Genomic DNA, 19,370 nt, shown 5'->3' on the forward strand with positions numbered 1-19,370 from the left:
TATTAGGTTCTGTAGCTGTGCATTTTATCGAAACAATTCTGTTCTACAATGGTTCTTTTCCTTAGCTCAGGGTAAGTAGTAGCAGGCCTAGAACAGTCTCTTATGCGACGCAAACATTTGAGTTGTGTTCTTCTTAATCAATCATAATATTTTGTCAAATGCCTTACAGGTTGTTTTGCCTATTGATGGCAGCTGTGGGCATACAAACACAACAGACACCTTCTATAAGTATGCATTTTGCACCCTGCAAATTCAAGCACTAAGCGTTTGACAATATATTTTTAACTAACCTTTCCCATTCCAGATGACCTCCATGCTGAATGCCTTGGTAACGTTATTCGTTTGAGTGTCGCTCCTCTTTTTGAAGAGGTTGCTACCGTCTTCAGTGAGTTTGCCTCTTATGATTCTCTTTCTCTCCTTTCATAATTCATGGCTTGATATTGCTCGTCAACTATTGTGTTCACACCATCTCCATCCCTTCCAGATGACACACACATCATAAACCTGACGCCTGGCCTTGCTACTCAGTGTGGATTCAGCTTTAAATTTGACCCCATGGGGAATGCCATGTTTTTTGCTTCTCTTCAAAACTGCTTTTCCCAAAACATGGTAACCCTAAGAACTGTAGTGTTTGCTTGAACTTCAAATGGACAGTTTGCCTTTCAGTGTCACTGCATTTGCAACCCATAATGTAGCAACGTCATTTTATTTAACCTTTGACCTGGAGTCATGCTGAGACCAGGCTCTTTTTTTACAGATGAGCCCTGTATACACAAGTCAATATTTGCATCACTAGATGGAAAAATGAAATCATTGAAAACAAACACATTCTTCAGTAAAAAGGTCCTCAATAAGCCCGAGTTGCCGTAGAGGTAGTATTAGTACTACTATTAGTAGTACGGTGCCAGAAACATTGAAGCAGTTTTACTGAACTCTGTGGCCACCCCTGGGTCTGGTATCTCTTACCTCTAAGTTAACGATGACGGAAGGTACAGCAGAAGTTTATGGAGGGCTTTCAGAGGGCCAGCCAACTTTCTGTAGTGTGGCTTCAATACAGTGGCAGCTGCATTCATATAGCCAATTTTGCCACAGTCTATATAACTTGCATGAATGTCACCTGAATTATTTGTTTTTTTGCTATATAATGAAAGGCTTTTTTTCCCTTCCCCCTTCATTTTAGGATGATAAGATGTTCAGCTTGGTCATGCAGTTCAGGCTGCCAGGAAACCACATGACTGAAGACCCTGTGTATAGAGTGGGCAAAACCTGTAGCTACACCCCCTGGACCTCCCGAGAGATTCTGTGCGACCGCAACTACATGGAGGCAAGTGAGCAGAGCATGCCCTAATGGACATGTTTACAGTCGAGCTTGTCGTACTGCCTGTATAAATGATCTGTCTAGAGCTACAACTGTCCAGTGTTTCATTTCTCCTGCGACACAACGTAGAGAGGTCTTGACTCTCTCTCTCAATTCCACTCGCCTCTTCAAAATGCACCTAGGACAACTTTAGAGGTGAGGAATCTTGGCCTATTCTCAATGCATTTAAGGAGGCGAGTGGACAGATTGAGAACTGGCCCTTGATTTCCTATTGTCTGGGAGGGAGAAAATGCATAGGGAATAATGGCCTATCTTCTCTAGGTGTCTGTCAGAAGGACTCTTCCAGACATCCAAACCGTCCCCGAACAGCCCACTGGGGGCCCGAAAGCAAGGAGCGCCAACTTCCGGAGAGGAGCTGAGGTAGCCATATTTCAGTTTCTGTAATTTCACTACAACATGACAGGATGGCGCTAAACAAAATGTGCGTTTGTTGACAATTTTGTTTAATTCATGTTTCCATTTCCTGAGACAGGCTGTTGCTTCAGGATACAAAATGACAGCAGTCGTCTTTAGTCCTAGCAAGAAGGTCATGAATGTGGATGAGGTCCAAAGAAAGGGCTATGCGATAGTCAACACTCCCACACGGCTGGTGTTAAGAAGCCCCCATAATGCAGAGGAAACATACCTCCAGAATGTAAGCTGACTTCCTCCATGAACTGGGTCATGTTCAGTAGAGCAAACATTTGGAAAGCGTGGCCCTACCTGAACTCTGCAACATATTGTTAATACGGTTTGCCCTACTGAACACGGCCCTGGTGTGGTTGCCCCCTGAACAGGTAGCTGGGGTTCCGATGCGGGTGCTCTCAACCTCAACCTTCTTTGAGCAGAAGTGGATGGTTACTCGAGTAGATGCCACGGCTGTTTGTCCAACACCAGGTTGAGTGTGAAATCATTTAAGATCCTTTAAACCCAGTTCTTAATTGGCTCCAGACAAGACTTTCATTTGTGTTATGTAGTGTTCAGTTGGGAAAATGTTTTGGGGTGAACTGTTTCCAAATAATGGCACATTTGTTTTCAGTTGCAAAATGTTCTGTTATGATGTGCACTTGGCTTCTTGTGTCACTGCAGAGGCAGTGGTCTTTACTCCAGAAGTGATCACCTGGTACATGCCCAAGCACATAGACCCACTTTTCTCCTCTGATGCCTTCACTATGTTGGAGGTGTACATGGGAATTGACGCTAAGAGGCTGGACACTGAGGAAATGGCTGCCAGAAACTACTCGGTTTTAGTCACGGAGGCTCATATTATTGTTGAAATTCCGGTGGGGGCTGTTGGCGGCTATTTCAAGGTCAGCGTTGGATGAGTAAAATGTTCCTGTTTAATTTCTAAATCTTATTTGTAGAGCCTTCAGTGCTTTGCAGTAACCCTTTGCCATCTCTCATGGGTAAACTCCTAGAAACGTTGTTTTGTGTAAAATGTTTCTTATTGAGCAATTGTCTGCTTAATCAGGCTAATATACAATGGATTGCAAATTGTGTGAATGCTGCATAAAATGCCACTTAAACATACTCTACCGCTTGTCTTTGCAGTTTGTCCTTTAGCCGCTTGACATTTGAGACCAAATATCCACACTAAAGTATTGTTTACCGGACATTTTAGGGAGCCGGTAGCTTTGCCACTGTCAACTGAATGCAAGCAACACTCGGCTGCTGTGTACATATTGTGCAAGTGTTTACTTTGCGTGTCAGTTGCTTTGAAAATGCACACCGCCGGAAATGCAAGTTGACAAGCGTATACCTACCAGCTCTCTAAAGTCTAGTAAACAATACTTTCCTTTGGATATTTTGTCTTAAATTACAAGCGGCTAAAAGACAAGCGGTAGAATGATTGTATTTAACGTTCTGGCTTATAAGGAACATTGACCTGTTTTTGCACTCCAATTGTGTATTACAGCCTGACTGCATCACTCGTCTCCCTTACAGAGCCATATTCAGGATGACCAGTACTTTGTCACTTACACCATTGAGCCCATGCTTGAGTTGCTGTGGATCGAGGAGGTCGCACACGAGGACACCAGCTACAAAGTCCTCTTCCCTATCACAACACCTCCGATGACCAGGCCTCCACAAGTTCGCAACTGTGAGTCTGGTTTAGTTAAACAGTGCCTATGGTAATTTGGGATGCCTGGGTTGTTCATTAGGCACGAAACAGAAGAAAATGTACTGAAACGGGGAGGCAATACCCAGACTTATCCAATAACAAATGTCAATTTTCAACTTCCATTGTACCGCATTTCAAAATGTTTTCCTTTGTTTGCCAATGAACAGACACGCCCTTAGACACAGTTCCTGAGCAGGCAGTGTTTGTGCTTGAGTTGGGGACCTTCAACCTTGATGTGGAGCTGCTGAACATCACCTTTCCCACCATGGTGCTAACTGTTGCAGAGTGCAACGCCAGAGGCTTCAATGTTCAGGAGCAGAGATCCCCGGACAACACCTTGAAGACCTTCAGGATGGAGGTGCCCTTCTCAGACCCGGTGGTCGTCAAGGAGGTGTGCTTCTGTTAAATGCAAAGCCACACGCAGTGATTTGTACATGCCCTAATAAGTGGGCCACCAACAAAATAGAAATAATGGCACAAATGTACTTTGTATCCCTCATTTACTCAAGTGTTTCCATTATTTTGGCAGTTGCCAATAGTGCTTGATTTAGAGGAATGAGGGCAACATTACTTTAAGTATATAGTTTGTTTTAATAGTCCCCATATGTACTTGTCACTTGATGTTGAGTAAGGTTCTGTTAGCATTATTGTTGTATCAATTGACCAATGCTTTTAACTTCACTACAGAGAAGGGCGGAACAAGGTGTCACAACCTTCACTCTTCAGCTGATCTACGGCCTGGTCGTCTTTCCAGAGTACGCTCCTTTCTCTCACTCTGCCGTTGTGGACGCTGTACTGCTGGACATTGGTATGTCTCTGGACTACGCCAAACTACTGTTGAATGGTTTCCTCTCGTTAATGATTGCCCTGAAAGGAAATTGTCAGTGGAAGCCCAACTAGCCATACTGTAGGTTTTTCCTATGCGGTCTCTCTACAAAGAAAATGTTAAGCTTTAGAGTATTTGGACCCCGTTGTCCTGTTCCTGATTTGCCAGGATTGTGTTTATTCAGGCCCACCGTTGCAGAACAAGGGCTTCTTCTTGGACAAGTTCAAGTAGTACCTTCCTGTTTTTTGTGCTTAATGAACACAACCCTGTTTGTCCTTGTAGTGCCACCCTCAGTCACTGGCAACTGTGATCAGGAGAACTTCCACATCACTGTGGACTACAGGAACCAAGATCCCTTTTTCGTGGTCTTGGTTGGCAAGCGGCTGCTTAACCATGAGCTTGCTCAACAGTATTTAACAGAGGGCGACGCAGACTTCACCATCACGTTGCCCTTTTCTTCGCCGGACGCAGTGTTTGAGGTACGACGCTCTCCCAAAACATGTTAACCTAAATTGCTGCAGCTAGCCTCGCTTTCCTTACCCTGTATACATGCATACGATATTGGACTAATGAACTCTCCCATTGGTTCCCAGTCGGTTCACTCGTCCTCTGTCAGGAGCAGACTGGATGTGGCTCTGTTGAATCCTTACAACAACATGACCATCAAATACTTTTCCCTGGCTTGCAGCTTCCTCAAAACGTTGACTGGTTGGTTCTCAAACAATTGCTTCCGATAAATAGTCGTTTGACATGGTTACCAAACCTGGGTTCCTTGCAAATACTGTGAGTCTAATAGTAGTGCCACAGATGGGCATAGTTTGCACTTTTGGTGCTATGCCATTGGTTCAAGCTCAATGAAGTGTCACAAATACAGAACCCAGGTCTGATGGCTACCTGTCTTTTGCTCCCCCACCTCCAAGAGTGTTTCTCTAACGGAACGATGACTGCGCTGGCGGTGAAGGTGGAGTCTGCTCCCGGTCTGAACCCCGGTCAGCTGACCCTGAGCGACCCCGCCTGTGGTCCCACCTACAGCGACGATCGCTTCGCCTACTTCCACTTCACTGTGAACTCCTGTGGCACCACCAGGAAGGTAAAATGACGATTACCCTGAGGTGATACGGACTGTTTGCTTCTGCAGGCTGTAATAAGCAATTCCCCTCTACTACAGTTTATCAACAATGTCATGCTGTATGAGAACGAAATCTCCTTGCCAGATGAACTTGAGGTGAAGCTGAATGCCACGGCGTCTTCAGAGGAGGAATATCAGTAAGTGTATTACGCATCACAATTGTGGCATTGGCTTTTATAGGGTGTTTTTTTTTTCCTTCGCCAATTGCTCAATGCTTTGTATACAGGGAGAATGTGCCTCTACTACCAGTGTGTCCACTCCACTGCTTGAAGTTGCCTACATCCCTCTTTTTAGGTTAAAGGTTTCCTGCTACTATGTGGCCAACACCACTCGCACGTTGGCCTTCCTGACCAGGCCGCGTGACCACGAGCCTTTTGTCGAGACTGGGACGGGTCGACTAATGGTCAGAATGAGACTCGCTCAGGGTAAGCGTGCACAAATTCAGAATTTCAACTTGACCCCTAGCCTCTAAAAGAATCTTGGAAGGTCTCCTTTTACAAAACGCTTCCCAAAAAATGTAAGCCTTGCGTTCTGAGATCTACAGGTGTGGCTATGGAGTAACGGTGAGGAGCTGATTTGGGGTGGTAGTGTTGGCTATAAATGACTTGTGTTCATCGGGGCACAACAGGATATGATAAACGAGCGTTTCTTAATGAACAAGTTCAGATGGTGCCCACTGAACACGATCCCCGGTTGTCTTGTTCTGTGTTTCAGACGCCTCGTATAACACGTTCCACCAGGAGGAGGACTATCCAGTGGTGAGGTACCTGAGACAGCCTCTGCACTTTGAGGTGGAGCTGACCACGTCCTCTGACCCCAAGGTAGCGCTGGTGCTTGACCACTGCTGGGCCACCCTCAACGAGGACCGCGACTCCCGACCCCGGTGGAATCTCATCATTAATGGGTAACATGTTGTTTTTGGGCCTAAACAAGTGTTATTCCACAGGTGTGGTTCCTGAGTAATTAGCAACCTATCATGCTTGGCAGGCCATTTACTTTGGCTACCGTGGCTATGCCCCCATCCATAGGTCCTGAGTGGTCACAATGCTTAAAAAGCCGTGTGCGGTCTGTCACCAGATCGCCACCCAATTCTGGTGCGTACGATCACATTTTTGTGGTCCCTGCAGCGTACCAACGGAACGCATGCTGCAACAAACGACTCTAAACCGCATTGTCTGAAAAGCATCTAAACAACGTTTTGTACTGATGAGAAATAAAGGTCTTCACAACTTTATTCCACCTTAAATGTTAACGTTATCATCTAGTCTAAATTACAGGTTGACTTGTTTTTCAATGTGATGCGGTACAAGGGAGCCATGTAAATCTAGTTTAGAAAATATGGCATGCCGTTCACTGCGCCCGTTGCCCGAGATCTTAACTTAGTTTGGCCACTTCAGCATGTGACAAATCTTTGTACTTGTTACGGCGTACACATGACAAGTAGTTTACAGTTAACCAATCAAAAAGCCAATTGTCACCTCCCCAAATACAACCGTAGCTCGAAAGCTACACAGAGTTGCAAGATATAACCCCCCCAAAAAATGGATTGAGCTAAGTCCTTGGGGGGGAAGGTATTGTGGAGAGGATGATGCAGGAAATATTACTAAGATGGGGGATTTATCAACAGTTTTAAGCTAAATACCCCTGGAAAGGGGTGTCTGATCTGGCAACCCTGAGGTACCATAGTTTACACTCTGATGCCGTGTTCAAATCAACTAACGACTTCAGTGCATTCAAGACAATGGGGGTACTCCAGTTGAGATCACCATAAGTCAGTCGAGTCTGACAGACGCTTGCGTGATAACCGACTGCAGTGTATGGCGCTAGCATTAGCTCATATGCAGTACCACCTTCAAAAGTGTTTTACACATGTGTCATTACAATCTAGGCAAGAATCAGAAAGCATGAATAGAAAGTACATAATACTTACGGTACGCTACAGTAGAAACGACAACACGTTACGCAGAAAATAAGGCACTTTGAAAGGAATGCACGCATGTCTACAGTTATTTGTAAGGGAGGCAATAAATGTGCAAGGCCTGTATACCTGATCTGGGGAAGTGCTTGGAGTTTCTTTTGAAGGAAAGTTTGTCCGGCTCATTAAATTCTCAAATAGAAATGGTCTGCAACAGTGAAATGGGCTACTTTTGTGAAACTTAGAAAATTAGAAGTTGAAACGGCCTATAGAAAATTAGCAGGTAGTGTGCCTTGGTTTGAGGTCAGCGCGGGTTAACTGTGCACATTTTGGAGCAGGGAGTGCATTGTGACGTCACGCGCATAAAATCAACTCCCACTGCTGGGGCGACTGTTGAAGATATTTGGAACTCGCGTGTGAAAAGGTTGTTGGCGTTACCTACACCTTTTTACTCAATGTTATCCTTTTGGTTTGCTACAGTTCAGTGTTCAGCCGAACTGATGGTCAGTCGAATGGAAGTCAAGAGCGGCTGGCAAGCTTAGCTTGCCTTTCCGATTGGTTTCATACAACTGCTCTTAACACTGACTGAATACTTGTTGGTTTTGGGTTGACTTCAGGCACAAGTGACCTCTTGTGCTTAAAACAGTTATGGCACTAAACAGAAAGGATGGTTCACACGCCTGTGCAGCATGGATGTTTGAAACGGAATAGGATCAGTTGACAGGACGCCGCTTTCAATGGAATTTCCTGTCCTAGAGGAATGTGCTAATTGGGAGTTGCTAAACATGAACAAATACCACGGTCAAGTGTAGCAGCTTGCTAGCTAATGTTCATATTGAAAAAAATGTTACTACATTTTTGATTTGGGTGAGCACTTTGCCACAGATGGACACCGCTGGCCTAATTTTTATCTCAAGAATTTAAATTGGGTTACTATTGAAAGATGACTTATTTTTCCTACATTGTAATGGGCTACAATGACTTCTGATTATGCACGCTGCAAATGACACTTTATTTTGCAGGTGCCTTTTCAGCATCTGGATACATGTTACACCAAGCAGTGTAGTGAAGCAACTTTATTGGTCAAAACCATTCATTTGGGGGATCGGGTTTGCAAAATGCTATCAAACCACGCAATTTGACCTTTTTAATGAAATGGTCGCAAGAACCTAAATTTGGCCATGTGGACACGGGAGTAACTTTGCAGCCGTTTATTAAATCAGAAATGTCACAGCAGTTTAAAAAAACAGGCTGAATGTTTTGTGTATCATAGACACCACATTCACATGGCTGTGCACGAAATGGGCAGTTCAGATTTGTCACTTCAGCTGCAACTATATCGTTGTGCAAAATCCTGACCATCGTGATTTCACAAATCACTTTTTGCTAATATCTGGCAGTTAAACAGTAAATGATTAACCTCCCAAAGATGCACATTTAAAAAGTAGGCCTAAACTGTCAATGCGTAGGTTACTTTGTATAGTAGAGCTGCGCCCTTCACAGAAGTCCTCCACGTGTGAATCCGATGCCATGGGTGTAGAATTTATTGACCAATTTTTCCGACAGCGGAAGAATTGCTCTGGCGCATTGCATGAAATTCTTAATTAAAATGAAGTGCTTATTTTTGCGTTGTTGATGATACCGACTGTCTATTCGGCAACTTTGGTTAAACCACGGTCAGTTGATCAATATTCAGGTAGTCTGGCCATTCTGGATCATTTAGAATTTTAAGAACCATTTTAGAGGGACATCTCACCTCATGTCAATGTAATTGAATATACATGTTTGACAGCCGTCATTTAACAAGCCATTGCAGTAGACCAAAAGTAATATTGTTGACAGAAAATAAATGCATTTTTTTTCTTCAAATAGGCAGCCCAATTTCTGTTCTTTCAAATAAATAAAAATGTACTAAATCAGATTCATCCAGGTCTGATGGGCCAAAAGATCAGAAATGAAAACCAACAAACCACTGTCGTGACGTGGCCTTGAATTATCTGAGGACTGTTTAATTGTTAGCCGACTCTAAATGAATCATGTTAGGATTTGGGGTGCCGAGGAAGCGGTTTTAAAGAGTTACCGTCTCCCGACTTAAACTCTAGACGGTAGAAATCTATTACATTGATAAAGTCAACTTATTAACCATGACATCGTATCCTCCTTGCAGCTGCAAAAACCCCAGCCTTATGATTCACTATGCACGTTTTCTAGGGGAGTTTCTCTAACACGTTCAAAAGTGAATACTGAAACAATATTTCTAACATAAGACTGGTCAGAGATTAGCTATAGAAAATGAATGTCATATTGGTTTTTATTTTGTGATTTTTACTAGACAGGTGCTCACTCTACAGGTAGGAAGTCTCGAGCCTTTACATTGTATATGAAATATGTTTTTTAAAGATGTGGGAATAGCCTGTTAACAAAGACATTCCTTTAGTTCATACTGGAGGGGGAGAAAGAACCCACTTCTGCTGTAAATTTATCTGATCCTCACAGGACATTCATGACACCGCTACAAGGCGGTTGGGGTTTGCAGCGTTTTCTTGTCACTAACTTAGTCCCTCTCTCTACACTGGCAGCTGTGAGAACCCCGGTGATCCATACCATGTGGTCTTCCACCCGGTGGTAGCTGACGCCAGGGTCCACTTCCCCCCTCACGTCAAACGCTTTGAGGTCTATATGTTTTCCTTCGCCGAGGATGCGGGTGAGCCGAGTGGCCAGGTAACAATCTTTATTGGTTAATTTTGTGTGAGTGGCAATCCTCCCATTTTTTTAAAAATGTATCTGACACATTCAAATCTTGGATTCCTAGGTCTTTGTCCATTGTGATGTGGTCATCTGTGATGCCAGTAGTCCCTCTGGCGGCCCCTGTAGTGGACAATGTGTGAATCAGGACAACCCGAAAAGAGGTTGGTCTTGTTTTATGCTTTTCAGACCCTGGCAGACCATAACTGAACTAATAGCCTCTCTCTCTCAACAGGACAACGACATGTCAAAGACCTCTTTGAGGAGCGTCATTTATATGTTTCTTCTGGATACATTCTTTGGGTGTAATGTCTCTAACATGTCAAATAAAGTGTTCTATATAAAACAATCCTAACCCTTGGACTACCTTAATTGTATCTGATTTGCATTTAATACCAAGGCGCATGTAGTAGGCTTGTCATCTGACGTGTATCAATCAACCCTTTTGTAAGCATGGAACTCTGAACCATCCACCGGAGGGAGATAAGTGTTGCACACCAATTTCCCGTCTAGGACAAACAATGGGTGTCGAAACAACAAATGCTTTCCAATGTCCAGTAGGATGAACTGACTCAATGTTATAGCAGATGATGTTTTGCCAAAGTGAGGCCAGCAGGGCTGTGGTTGGATGCAGTGTTGGTAATTTTCAACTGAAATTACAACTTTCCTTTACCTCTCACTAGCTTGGTTTCCATCCAAATATGGCCATTTCTTCTTTAATGATATGCATGTCAATGGCTCAAATGGGAAGAGCTTGACTTCATCACTACTTGTTTGTAAGAAGTGTTGACAAGCTGACTGTACCGAGCTGTCTTTTTGAAACTACTAGCACACAGCTCGGACACCCATGCCTTGCATTCCCCACAAGACATCTCTTCACAATCTCCAAGTCCGAACTACGGAAGGTACAGAGCCATGAATACGTTGCAATCTATTCTGCATCAGGATAAGCTTTAAACACACACCCCTTTAAAAGTTGCTTTGCTGACAATAGATGGAAGTTGTCATAACGAGTCAAGCAAATGTACAATTTGAGGAATGTGTTAATGTAGAGACGTTTGTGCGTCTTTGTCAGTTAAATTATGAAAATGAATTTGTCTTTCAGGGACTCCTGAGAACCAACAAACCAGGCTGTCTTGTGAAACAGTGGATGGAAAGAATCTAGCTGGCTAAAGCATTGACTGCACAATTGTGTAAGCTTGCCTTGCAGCTGAAGTAACATGGCTAGCTATTTTAAAAAAAAATAACTGTTGCCTATCTGGGTATGGACCTTAAACGTAAAGTTCTGAACTAATATTCATACCAATCCATGAACCTCAAGTCTGAATGGCATTAATGAAGCCTAGAGTAGAATACCTTTATTGTGCGACGGATGCAAGACCTATACACACGTATTTTAGTTATTGCCACGTGTGAGATTCCCATATTGTAGCTTGTACATTGACTATATTCACCGATCATGTGCGCTTCAGGTATGACTGACACATTCTTTTTCAGTCATATCAAATGATGCGGTGTCTGCATGTATGTATTACACTACAACAGCGTTTACTGCTCCTGTGATATCAATGATTACACATTAACTATACATGATTGATTTAATTCATATATATATATATACAGGAAAAAAAAACTATGCATATCTAACTCATCTGAGGACACAGGATAGTGTTTCAACCAGTGGAGAATGTGAAACGCTTTATTGAAAGTGCATTTAATTGTAATAATAAGAGTTCAATCTTGGGCGGGCAGGTGGGTAGAGCGTTGGACTAGTAACCAGAAGGTTGCAAGATCGAATCCCTGAGCAGAAAAGGTAAACATCTGTCCTTCTGCCCCTGAACAAGGCAGTTCCTAGGCCGTCATTCTTATCTGACGTGCCTAGTTAAAAGGAAGGCAAATCTCTACTTCAATGCACATATGGTGTGCATTAGATGAGAGAGAGCATATGATTAATGAATGACAGTGCTACCCTAATATTGTCTCAGTTCATCGCAATTGCACTGTCGGGACTGGATTCCTCTCACATCAAAACACATGCAGACAAGAGCATGATTAAGCCTTTTTATTCTAACACGGTCAGTCATCTTAAATCAGGAGGTGAAATGCAAAACTGACCTTGGATCATTAACTCTGGGATTTCAATGTAAAGCATCTCTAATAATACTTCCTGTTGACTCAAGCAAGTGACATCATCTCTATGATCAGGCCGTGCCCTCTGTCAGCCATTTCAGATGCGGGAGGGGTTCAACAAAACAGCTGATATAACCTAGAGGATTTAGGGGGAGAGGGATGGCGGACACCACACACACACAAGTACTTTAGGCTGAAAAACAGACCCGTGAGGACAAACGATAGAAGATAATGCCAATAGGTGTCTGCGTCACATACAGTATCTTCTTTCAAAGTGTCCCTGAAACATTTTAAATAGAGGGCTGTGTTTCTCACCACTTGGTTATTGCAGGGCTAACCCATGACTTGGCAGCAACAGATAGTCCAGTGGAAATGTTTGTGGTGTAAATCTGAAAATTAGCAGCTGACATCTTAAGGGTTTTTTAATTCATGCAAGCGAGACAGATTCCACGGAGAAAAAGAACACAGAACAGTTTAATTACCTCTGGTTATGGACACTTTTTGCCAGCAATAAAGCTTCCACGGCCTGGTCCTCACACAGTGAACATCTGACAATATCTACATTTTCGACCCCCTTGGTCAGCTCGCTCTCTGAATGTGAAGAAAGCAATAACTGAGATATGGCCGTTCAATCTAAAGCAGCACGTGTCATTTTTTAGGATAAGTCAATACAGCCCAGTGCTGCTTACCTGAGATGCCATCTTCGTAGGTGTCCGCTATGACTTCCTTTTGTGTCGGGGAAAAAAGTGGCTTTCAGAACAATTATTTTTGATTTTGACAAAAAGACAATTTGACTGTGAAAAACCACACCTTCATACAAACGTGTTACTGTATGCAGAATTCTTAACTCACAACTGAAGACGCTGCCCTATCCTGCCAGCACGCCCACAAGCGAGCCACTCGGGAGCAGAATGATGACACGTGGAAGAGGGAAAGGAATGAGAGGGGAACAGCAATTTGTTGCAAGTTGGGCTAATAGCTGAACAATAGACTATTCTTTAGTAAAGGTTGAATAGTCTAATAGCCGAGCTAGTGTGAGGATTTACGTCTATGCTCTATAACCTACTACTATATCACGTAAGATTGAATTGTTTGAACAGCAGTTGTCTGTGTGTGTGTGTCAAGAACTGAGCAACATGCTGAGACTGCTGCATGTTGCAAAACTGTAGATAACGGCCCGGCAGATGCTTTGTCCTTGTGTTTGTCTGTGACAATATTGAGCACATGGTGTTACTTGATGTATCTTACAAAGTTGTGGTTAATCAAGTATGGGGAGGGGTGGTCATCACGATGTTTAACTGAGATGGAAAAATACAGAACAACACAATAGCAGGAACTGAGCAACTGTTATAACTAGGGGGTGATACCAGAACAGTAAGAATCTATACATCGACGGTGCGAGAACTCCAAGAAGCGCCAAGAGGCGGGGACCAGCCTGAGCGCCTGCGATAGGCTGAGCAAGTCTAAACCACGCTCAGCCTCTACTGTGATAGACATAGTTCCAACCCGTCTGTTGGCCTATCACAGTATAAGAACAGCTGTTTACGTACATCCTGACAGTTTCCTTTTCTGCCCTGCGTGGTATTACAGTGAGCCCGTATATACGAAAGTTGAATTTGCCATTTATTGCTTAGCTAATAAAAGTACATAGAGTACAATCAGTGACTCAGTGTTATAACTTGTTCTGATACCAGAATCGAATTGACGCAACCCTAACACTAGGTGTGATCCCCTCCCCCCTATCACAGACCAGATTTGCCCTAAAGACCAATGTAATGACTGTTTAAATATGCTACCTTACACGTTACGTTGGCTGACAATTTGTTAGCTACGATGTCCTTACGAACCACATAGCATATCATTACACAGCACTATGTACCGGTATGTTAGTAGTTGTACATCAGACTTGCCAGTAGATTAACTATAGACTTGATTATTCTCGTCATTCTTATTCACCCAAGGCTGAAAAACGGCTAAATAAGAACGTTGACTAAGCTGGAACACTAGCGCGAGCCCATAGCAAATGAATGGAATCGAATGTTCGCAGAGATCGTTGTGACTGGAGTGATGCTTAGGATTCCATTAAAAATCTATCCAGTTTTATTTTACCACTACAATCTGCTCGTCGGACGAAACTGGAGGAAATAAACTAGTGTAGAAAGTAAACATCCGCACCTCGATGGTCTCAACTGTGCTTATGTCTGCGTAATGAAAAATAAAAAGCCTGGCCTAGCAATCGATGACAAATGAAATGGTGCCCGTGTAACAGTTTTACTTCTGTCCCGAACCAGGGACCCGTTGAACACAGACAACAGTTAACCATCGCTCCACAAAAGCCGCGGCCCTTGCAGGGCAGGGCAGCGTTTCCCAAACTTGGTGTACATTTAGGTTTTTGTCCTAACACTACACAGCTGATTCAGATTAACAAAGCTGATTGATTATTTGAATCAGCTTTGTAGGGCTAGGGGAATAAAAAGAAAATGTGCAGCCCTTTGGGGTTCAGGTGACTGAGTGTGGGAAGCCTTTGTCAGAGGGTAAAAGTTGCATACCCCTGGGCTGTAGGCTGCACACCTTGGGTCAAATATTAGGTTCTGTAGCTGTGCATTTTATCGAAACAATTCTGTTCTACAATGGTTATTTTCCTTAGCTCAGGGTAAGTAGTAGCAGGCCTAGAACAGTCTTATGCGACGCAAACATTTGAGTTGTGTTCTTCTTAATCAATTGTGAGCGGACCAACTAATTGGGCATCACTCTAAAGCGGGAAGGTGGAATAAACGAGTCAGGAGTAAGTTTTCTTGATTGAACACAGTTCTCTATTGAGGGCATTGGGTCAACACAAACACTCCAACATAATCAATGAAAATCTTCCAAGGAAAAACATACATCTTCTTCTCCAGATGAAACAGGAACATAATAGGATTATCTTTAAACTACAACAAAAAGTCACGGGATTTTCACCGTCTTAGTGGTTCTTCCTGGATAGCTCCTCTCTCTCGGTGGCCATCTTCCAGAGATAGTTTTCCCCTCTCTCTGCTGGTTCCATTCTCTCTCTTATAGGGGAAGGAGAGTATGTCATTAGTACTGTCAGCTGTGCTTAATTGCCTCTGGTTACCTTGCCTCCCATGCCTTGTTGGGCTACTATCAATGAGCCCAGCCTGCCCTCTGGTGGTCCTTCCACATACCTTCCCCCCCAGGACCGAACCGGAGGGTCGGGCGCCAGACGCACCGTCCCGGTCGCGTCGGGACAGCGCGTCTGCATTCCCGTTCCTCGATCCGGCCCTGTGGATGACATGGAAAGAGAACGGTTGTAAAGACAAAAACCATCTGGCTATTCTGTTGTTATTGTTTCTCTTACCAGCCATCCACGTGAGGGGCGCATGGTCGGTAACTAACGCAAACCTCCGACCCAGTAGGTAGTACCGGAGATAATCGAGGGCCCACTTGATGGCTAAGGCCTCTTCCTCTACGGTCGCATACCTCTGTTCCCGATCGCTGAGCTTCCTACTAATGAAGAGAATCGGCTTCTCTTCTTCACCTTTACCCTGAGCTAGTACGGACCCGAGCCCTGTATCCGAGGCGTCGACCTGCACAATGAACTCTTGTGAGAAGTCCGGAGCCTGTAGAACAGGATCAGAACACAGGCCATCTTTTAGTAATTGAAAGGCCTCTTCCGTCTCGTCTTTCCACTCTACCTGGTTTGGCAGGTTTTTCCTGATGAGGTTTGTGACGGGGTTGGCAATGGTTGCATATCCCGGGATAAAACGGCGATAATATCCTGTTATCCCTAAGAAGGCCCGAACATCTCGCTTGGTCCGGGGTCGAGGCCAGTCACGAATTGCCCTTGTCTTCTCTGCCTGTGGGCGTATTTTCCCATTCCCCACGGTGTACCCCAGGTATTCCGCTTCGGACAGGCCCAGGCAGCATTTATTTGGATTGGCGGTCAACCCTGTGGCTTCCAAACTCACGAGCACCGCCCGTAATCGCAGGAGGTGACTATCCCAGTCCTCGCTGTGGATGACCACATCGTCTATGTACGCCGCTGCATACTCTTGATGGGGCCGTAGAATGGCATCCATGAGGCGTTGGAAAGTTGCAGCGGCACCGTGCAGTCCGAAGGGCATCCTCACATACTGGAAAAGCCCCTCTGGGGTGGCGAAGGCAGTCTTTGGGCGATCCTCCGGAGCCACCGGCACTTGCCAATATCCCTTCGTCAAATCCAGGGTAGTGATGAACTTGGCCTTTCCTAAGCTCTCCAAGAGTTCATCCACGCGGGGCATGGGATACGCATCGAATGTAGAGATGGCATTCACGCCCCTAAAGTCGTTGCAGAGTCTCATACTACCATCGGATTTGGGGACCAGGACTATGGGACTGGACCACTCACTCGTCGAGGGCTCGATCACGCCCATCCTCAACATTTCCCTCACCTCTTTCTTAGCGATGACTCGGCGAGCCTCAGGAATCCTGTAAGGGCGGATATGCACCTTCTTGCCGGGTTCAGTGTGGATATGGTGGAACAGGACATCTGTTTGTCCTGGGAATGGAGAGAATATTCGACCGAAGTTCATAATCAGCTTGTCTAGCTGTCTTGACTGCTCCGGTAGGAGAGTTTGGCCACGGCGCACCTGTGGTAGAGCCTCCTCTTTTCCTTTGCCCTCCAGGGCCATCAAAGCCACCTCCTCCTCTCGTCCATGGTACGTCTTCAGCAGGTTTATGTGATAGAGTTGGACCTTCTTCCTCCTGTCAGGTTGCTTGATGAGGTAATTGACCGGTGAGACCCTTTTCATTACCTCGTAGGGCCCCCTCCACTGCGCCAGCAAGCGATGTTCGGCCGTGGGCACAAGCACCATCACTTTCTCTCCCACGGTGAACTCACGGGGGGTCGCGGACTTATCATAGGCCCGACCTTGGGTCCTTTGGGCCTTCTCCATATGCTCCTTGACTATGGGCCACACTGCTGACAGGCGGTCTCTCATCAGGGTAACGTGTTCTATTGTGGATCGAAAGGGGCATGGTTGGGTCTCCCAGGTCTCCTTGGCTAAGTCGAGGATTCCTCGACAGGGTCTGCCATAGAGCAATTCAAACGGAGAGAATCCAGTGGATGCCTGGGGTACTTCTCGCAGGGCAAACATTAAGTGTGGGAGAAGCATGTCCCAGTTTTTCCCGTCTCGGGACACCACTCTTCTCAACATGCTTTTAATCGTTTTGTTCAAGCGTTCACACAACCCGTCTGTTTGAGGGTGGAATATGCTTGTACGTATCTGTTGAACCTGATATAACCGACACAAGTCCTTCATCAACCGGGACATGAACGGGGTTCCTTGATCGGTTAAGATAGTCTTGGGGAGGCCCACACGAGAGAACATCAGGAATAACTCCTTGGCAATTCCCTTTGACGACATGTTCCGCAGGGGTATGGCCTCCGGGAACTTGGTAGCGTAATCTATAACCACTAGGATGTACTCGTGTCCTCTGGCAAATTTTGGGAGGGGTCCTACGAGGTCCATAGCTATGCGTTCAAAGGGAGTCTCTATGATGGGGAGAGGAATCAAAGGGTTACGTAGGTGTGGCCTTGGGGCTGTACGTTGACATTGATCACACGTCCTACAATACCTGGCCACATCCCGGGTGACCCGGGGCCAATAGAATCTCTGCATGATTCTGTCAATAGTCTTGTCTCGTTCCAGGTGTCCTCCTAGGACGTGGGAATGGGCTAACTGTAGAACTGTATCCCTGTATGGCCTAGGCACCATTAGTAATTCCTGGTTTTCCCCCCTTCGTCGTACGACCCAGTATAAGAGACCCCGCCTGATTGCATAGTAAGGAAGAGGGGGCTCACCTGATCCGTCGACGTTCCTCCCGTCGATCACCTTCACCTTCCTCATGGCCTCCCTTAGGTCTGGGTCTCTATGCTGCGAGGTGTCGAACTGTCCCTTTAATTCCTGGGGCAGGTCGACCTCGGTAGAGGAATGTGGAGGATGTTCCACATCCCCATCAGGGGTGACCGAGGAGAATCCCTTCCAGGTTCCCTCCTCGGATGGAGCTTCAAATATATCCCTTAGCGCCTGGTTGCTCCTTCCTTCCTGCGTTGTGGATAACCCTTCACATGTGTCTTCATCAGTGGTTTCCTGGAATATCTGTCGTAAACATTGGGTTGCTATTTCTTCCTCTGCTGCAGAGGACGAGGACGCGGCTACGTCTCCTTGTAGGACTACTACCTCGGGCTTGGATTTTCTCTTCTTTCCTGTCCCCCTTCTTCCCGTGCATAACGTCATCTGCCGAAGCTCCTTATATAGGGGACAGTCTCTCCCGATCAATAATGGCACCTTCAGCTGGGGCACTTTCCCTGCCCTGACTGTACACCTTCCTTTTGGAGTGAGAATAGGCAGATTCACAGTGGGGTAATAGTGGGTGTCTCCATGGATACAGGATACGGCTACTTTGTTTGGTAGCAGTGTTGCGGAGGTCACCATCCGCTCCTCTACTAACGTAACCATACTTCCCGAGTCGAGAATAGCTACCACATCTTGTCCTTCGACTCGCACCGGAATCTCTGAGGCTGGGGCTATCTCTGCTAACCAACAGTGTTGATCCTGCCCCCTCAAAACGGGATGTGTGGGGATAGGCAGTGATGACTCCGTGACCATGGGCTCATCCTTGCTAGGACATTGTGGGGCATAATGGTTGGGAGACTGACATTTATAACACAGACCCTGCTGTGTGGTGGCTGACTTCTCCCACCTCCGGGGGGGGTTTGGACGTTTCGGTGGCGGGCGCGCCGGGGTGAGTCGTGGTACGGGATTGGAAGACTCCTTCCGTTCCTCCTTGTCACTTTTTAACAACTCCCCTGTAGACCGATATGTTTCCACCGCCTGGGCTATGTCGTCGGCTGACAACGGGTTGGCTTGCCCCACAACCCTTTTTAAGTCACTGGGTAATTCTCTCAATATCTTGTCCACTACGAGAGTCTCTATCACATGTCCTACTCCCTTTCCAGGTTCTAGCCACTGTTTCGTCAGTCGTATTAATGCGAAGATCTGGGCACGGACGGGTTGATCAGCTGTATAGGTCCATTGATGGAATTTTACAGCCCTATCTCTGGCAGTCAGCTGGTACCGGGACAGGATTTCGGTTTTTAGTCGCCCA

At 45.4% G+C, this 19,370-nt stretch overlaps 1 protein-coding gene across 1 annotated transcript; it reads left to right on the forward strand.

Moving 5' to 3' along the window:
- The first annotated feature begins 2,403 nt into the window (after window positions 1-2,403).
- On the forward strand, window positions 2,404-11,267 carry LOC139408007 (zona pellucida sperm-binding protein 4-like). Its single transcript, XM_071151851.1, has 13 exons — window positions 2,404-2,667; window positions 3,302-3,458; window positions 3,647-3,870; window positions 4,167-4,287; window positions 4,588-4,784; window positions 4,899-5,013; window positions 5,226-5,395; window positions 5,474-5,571; window positions 5,729-5,859; window positions 6,149-6,338; window positions 9,929-10,070; window positions 10,162-10,258; window positions 11,200-11,267. The coding sequence occupies exons 1-13, from the start codon at window positions 2,404-2,406 to the stop codon at window positions 11,265-11,267; spliced, it is 1,974 nt and encodes a 657-aa protein (XP_071007952.1).
- Window positions 11,268-19,370: the final 8,103 nt, after the last annotated feature.

This window comes from Oncorhynchus clarkii, chromosome 4 (genome assembly GCF_045791955.1).
Source record: "Oncorhynchus clarkii lewisi isolate Uvic-CL-2024 chromosome 4, UVic_Ocla_1.0, whole genome shotgun sequence".
In the NCBI taxonomy this organism is placed as follows: domain Eukaryota; kingdom Metazoa; phylum Chordata; class Actinopteri; order Salmoniformes; family Salmonidae; genus Oncorhynchus; species Oncorhynchus clarkii.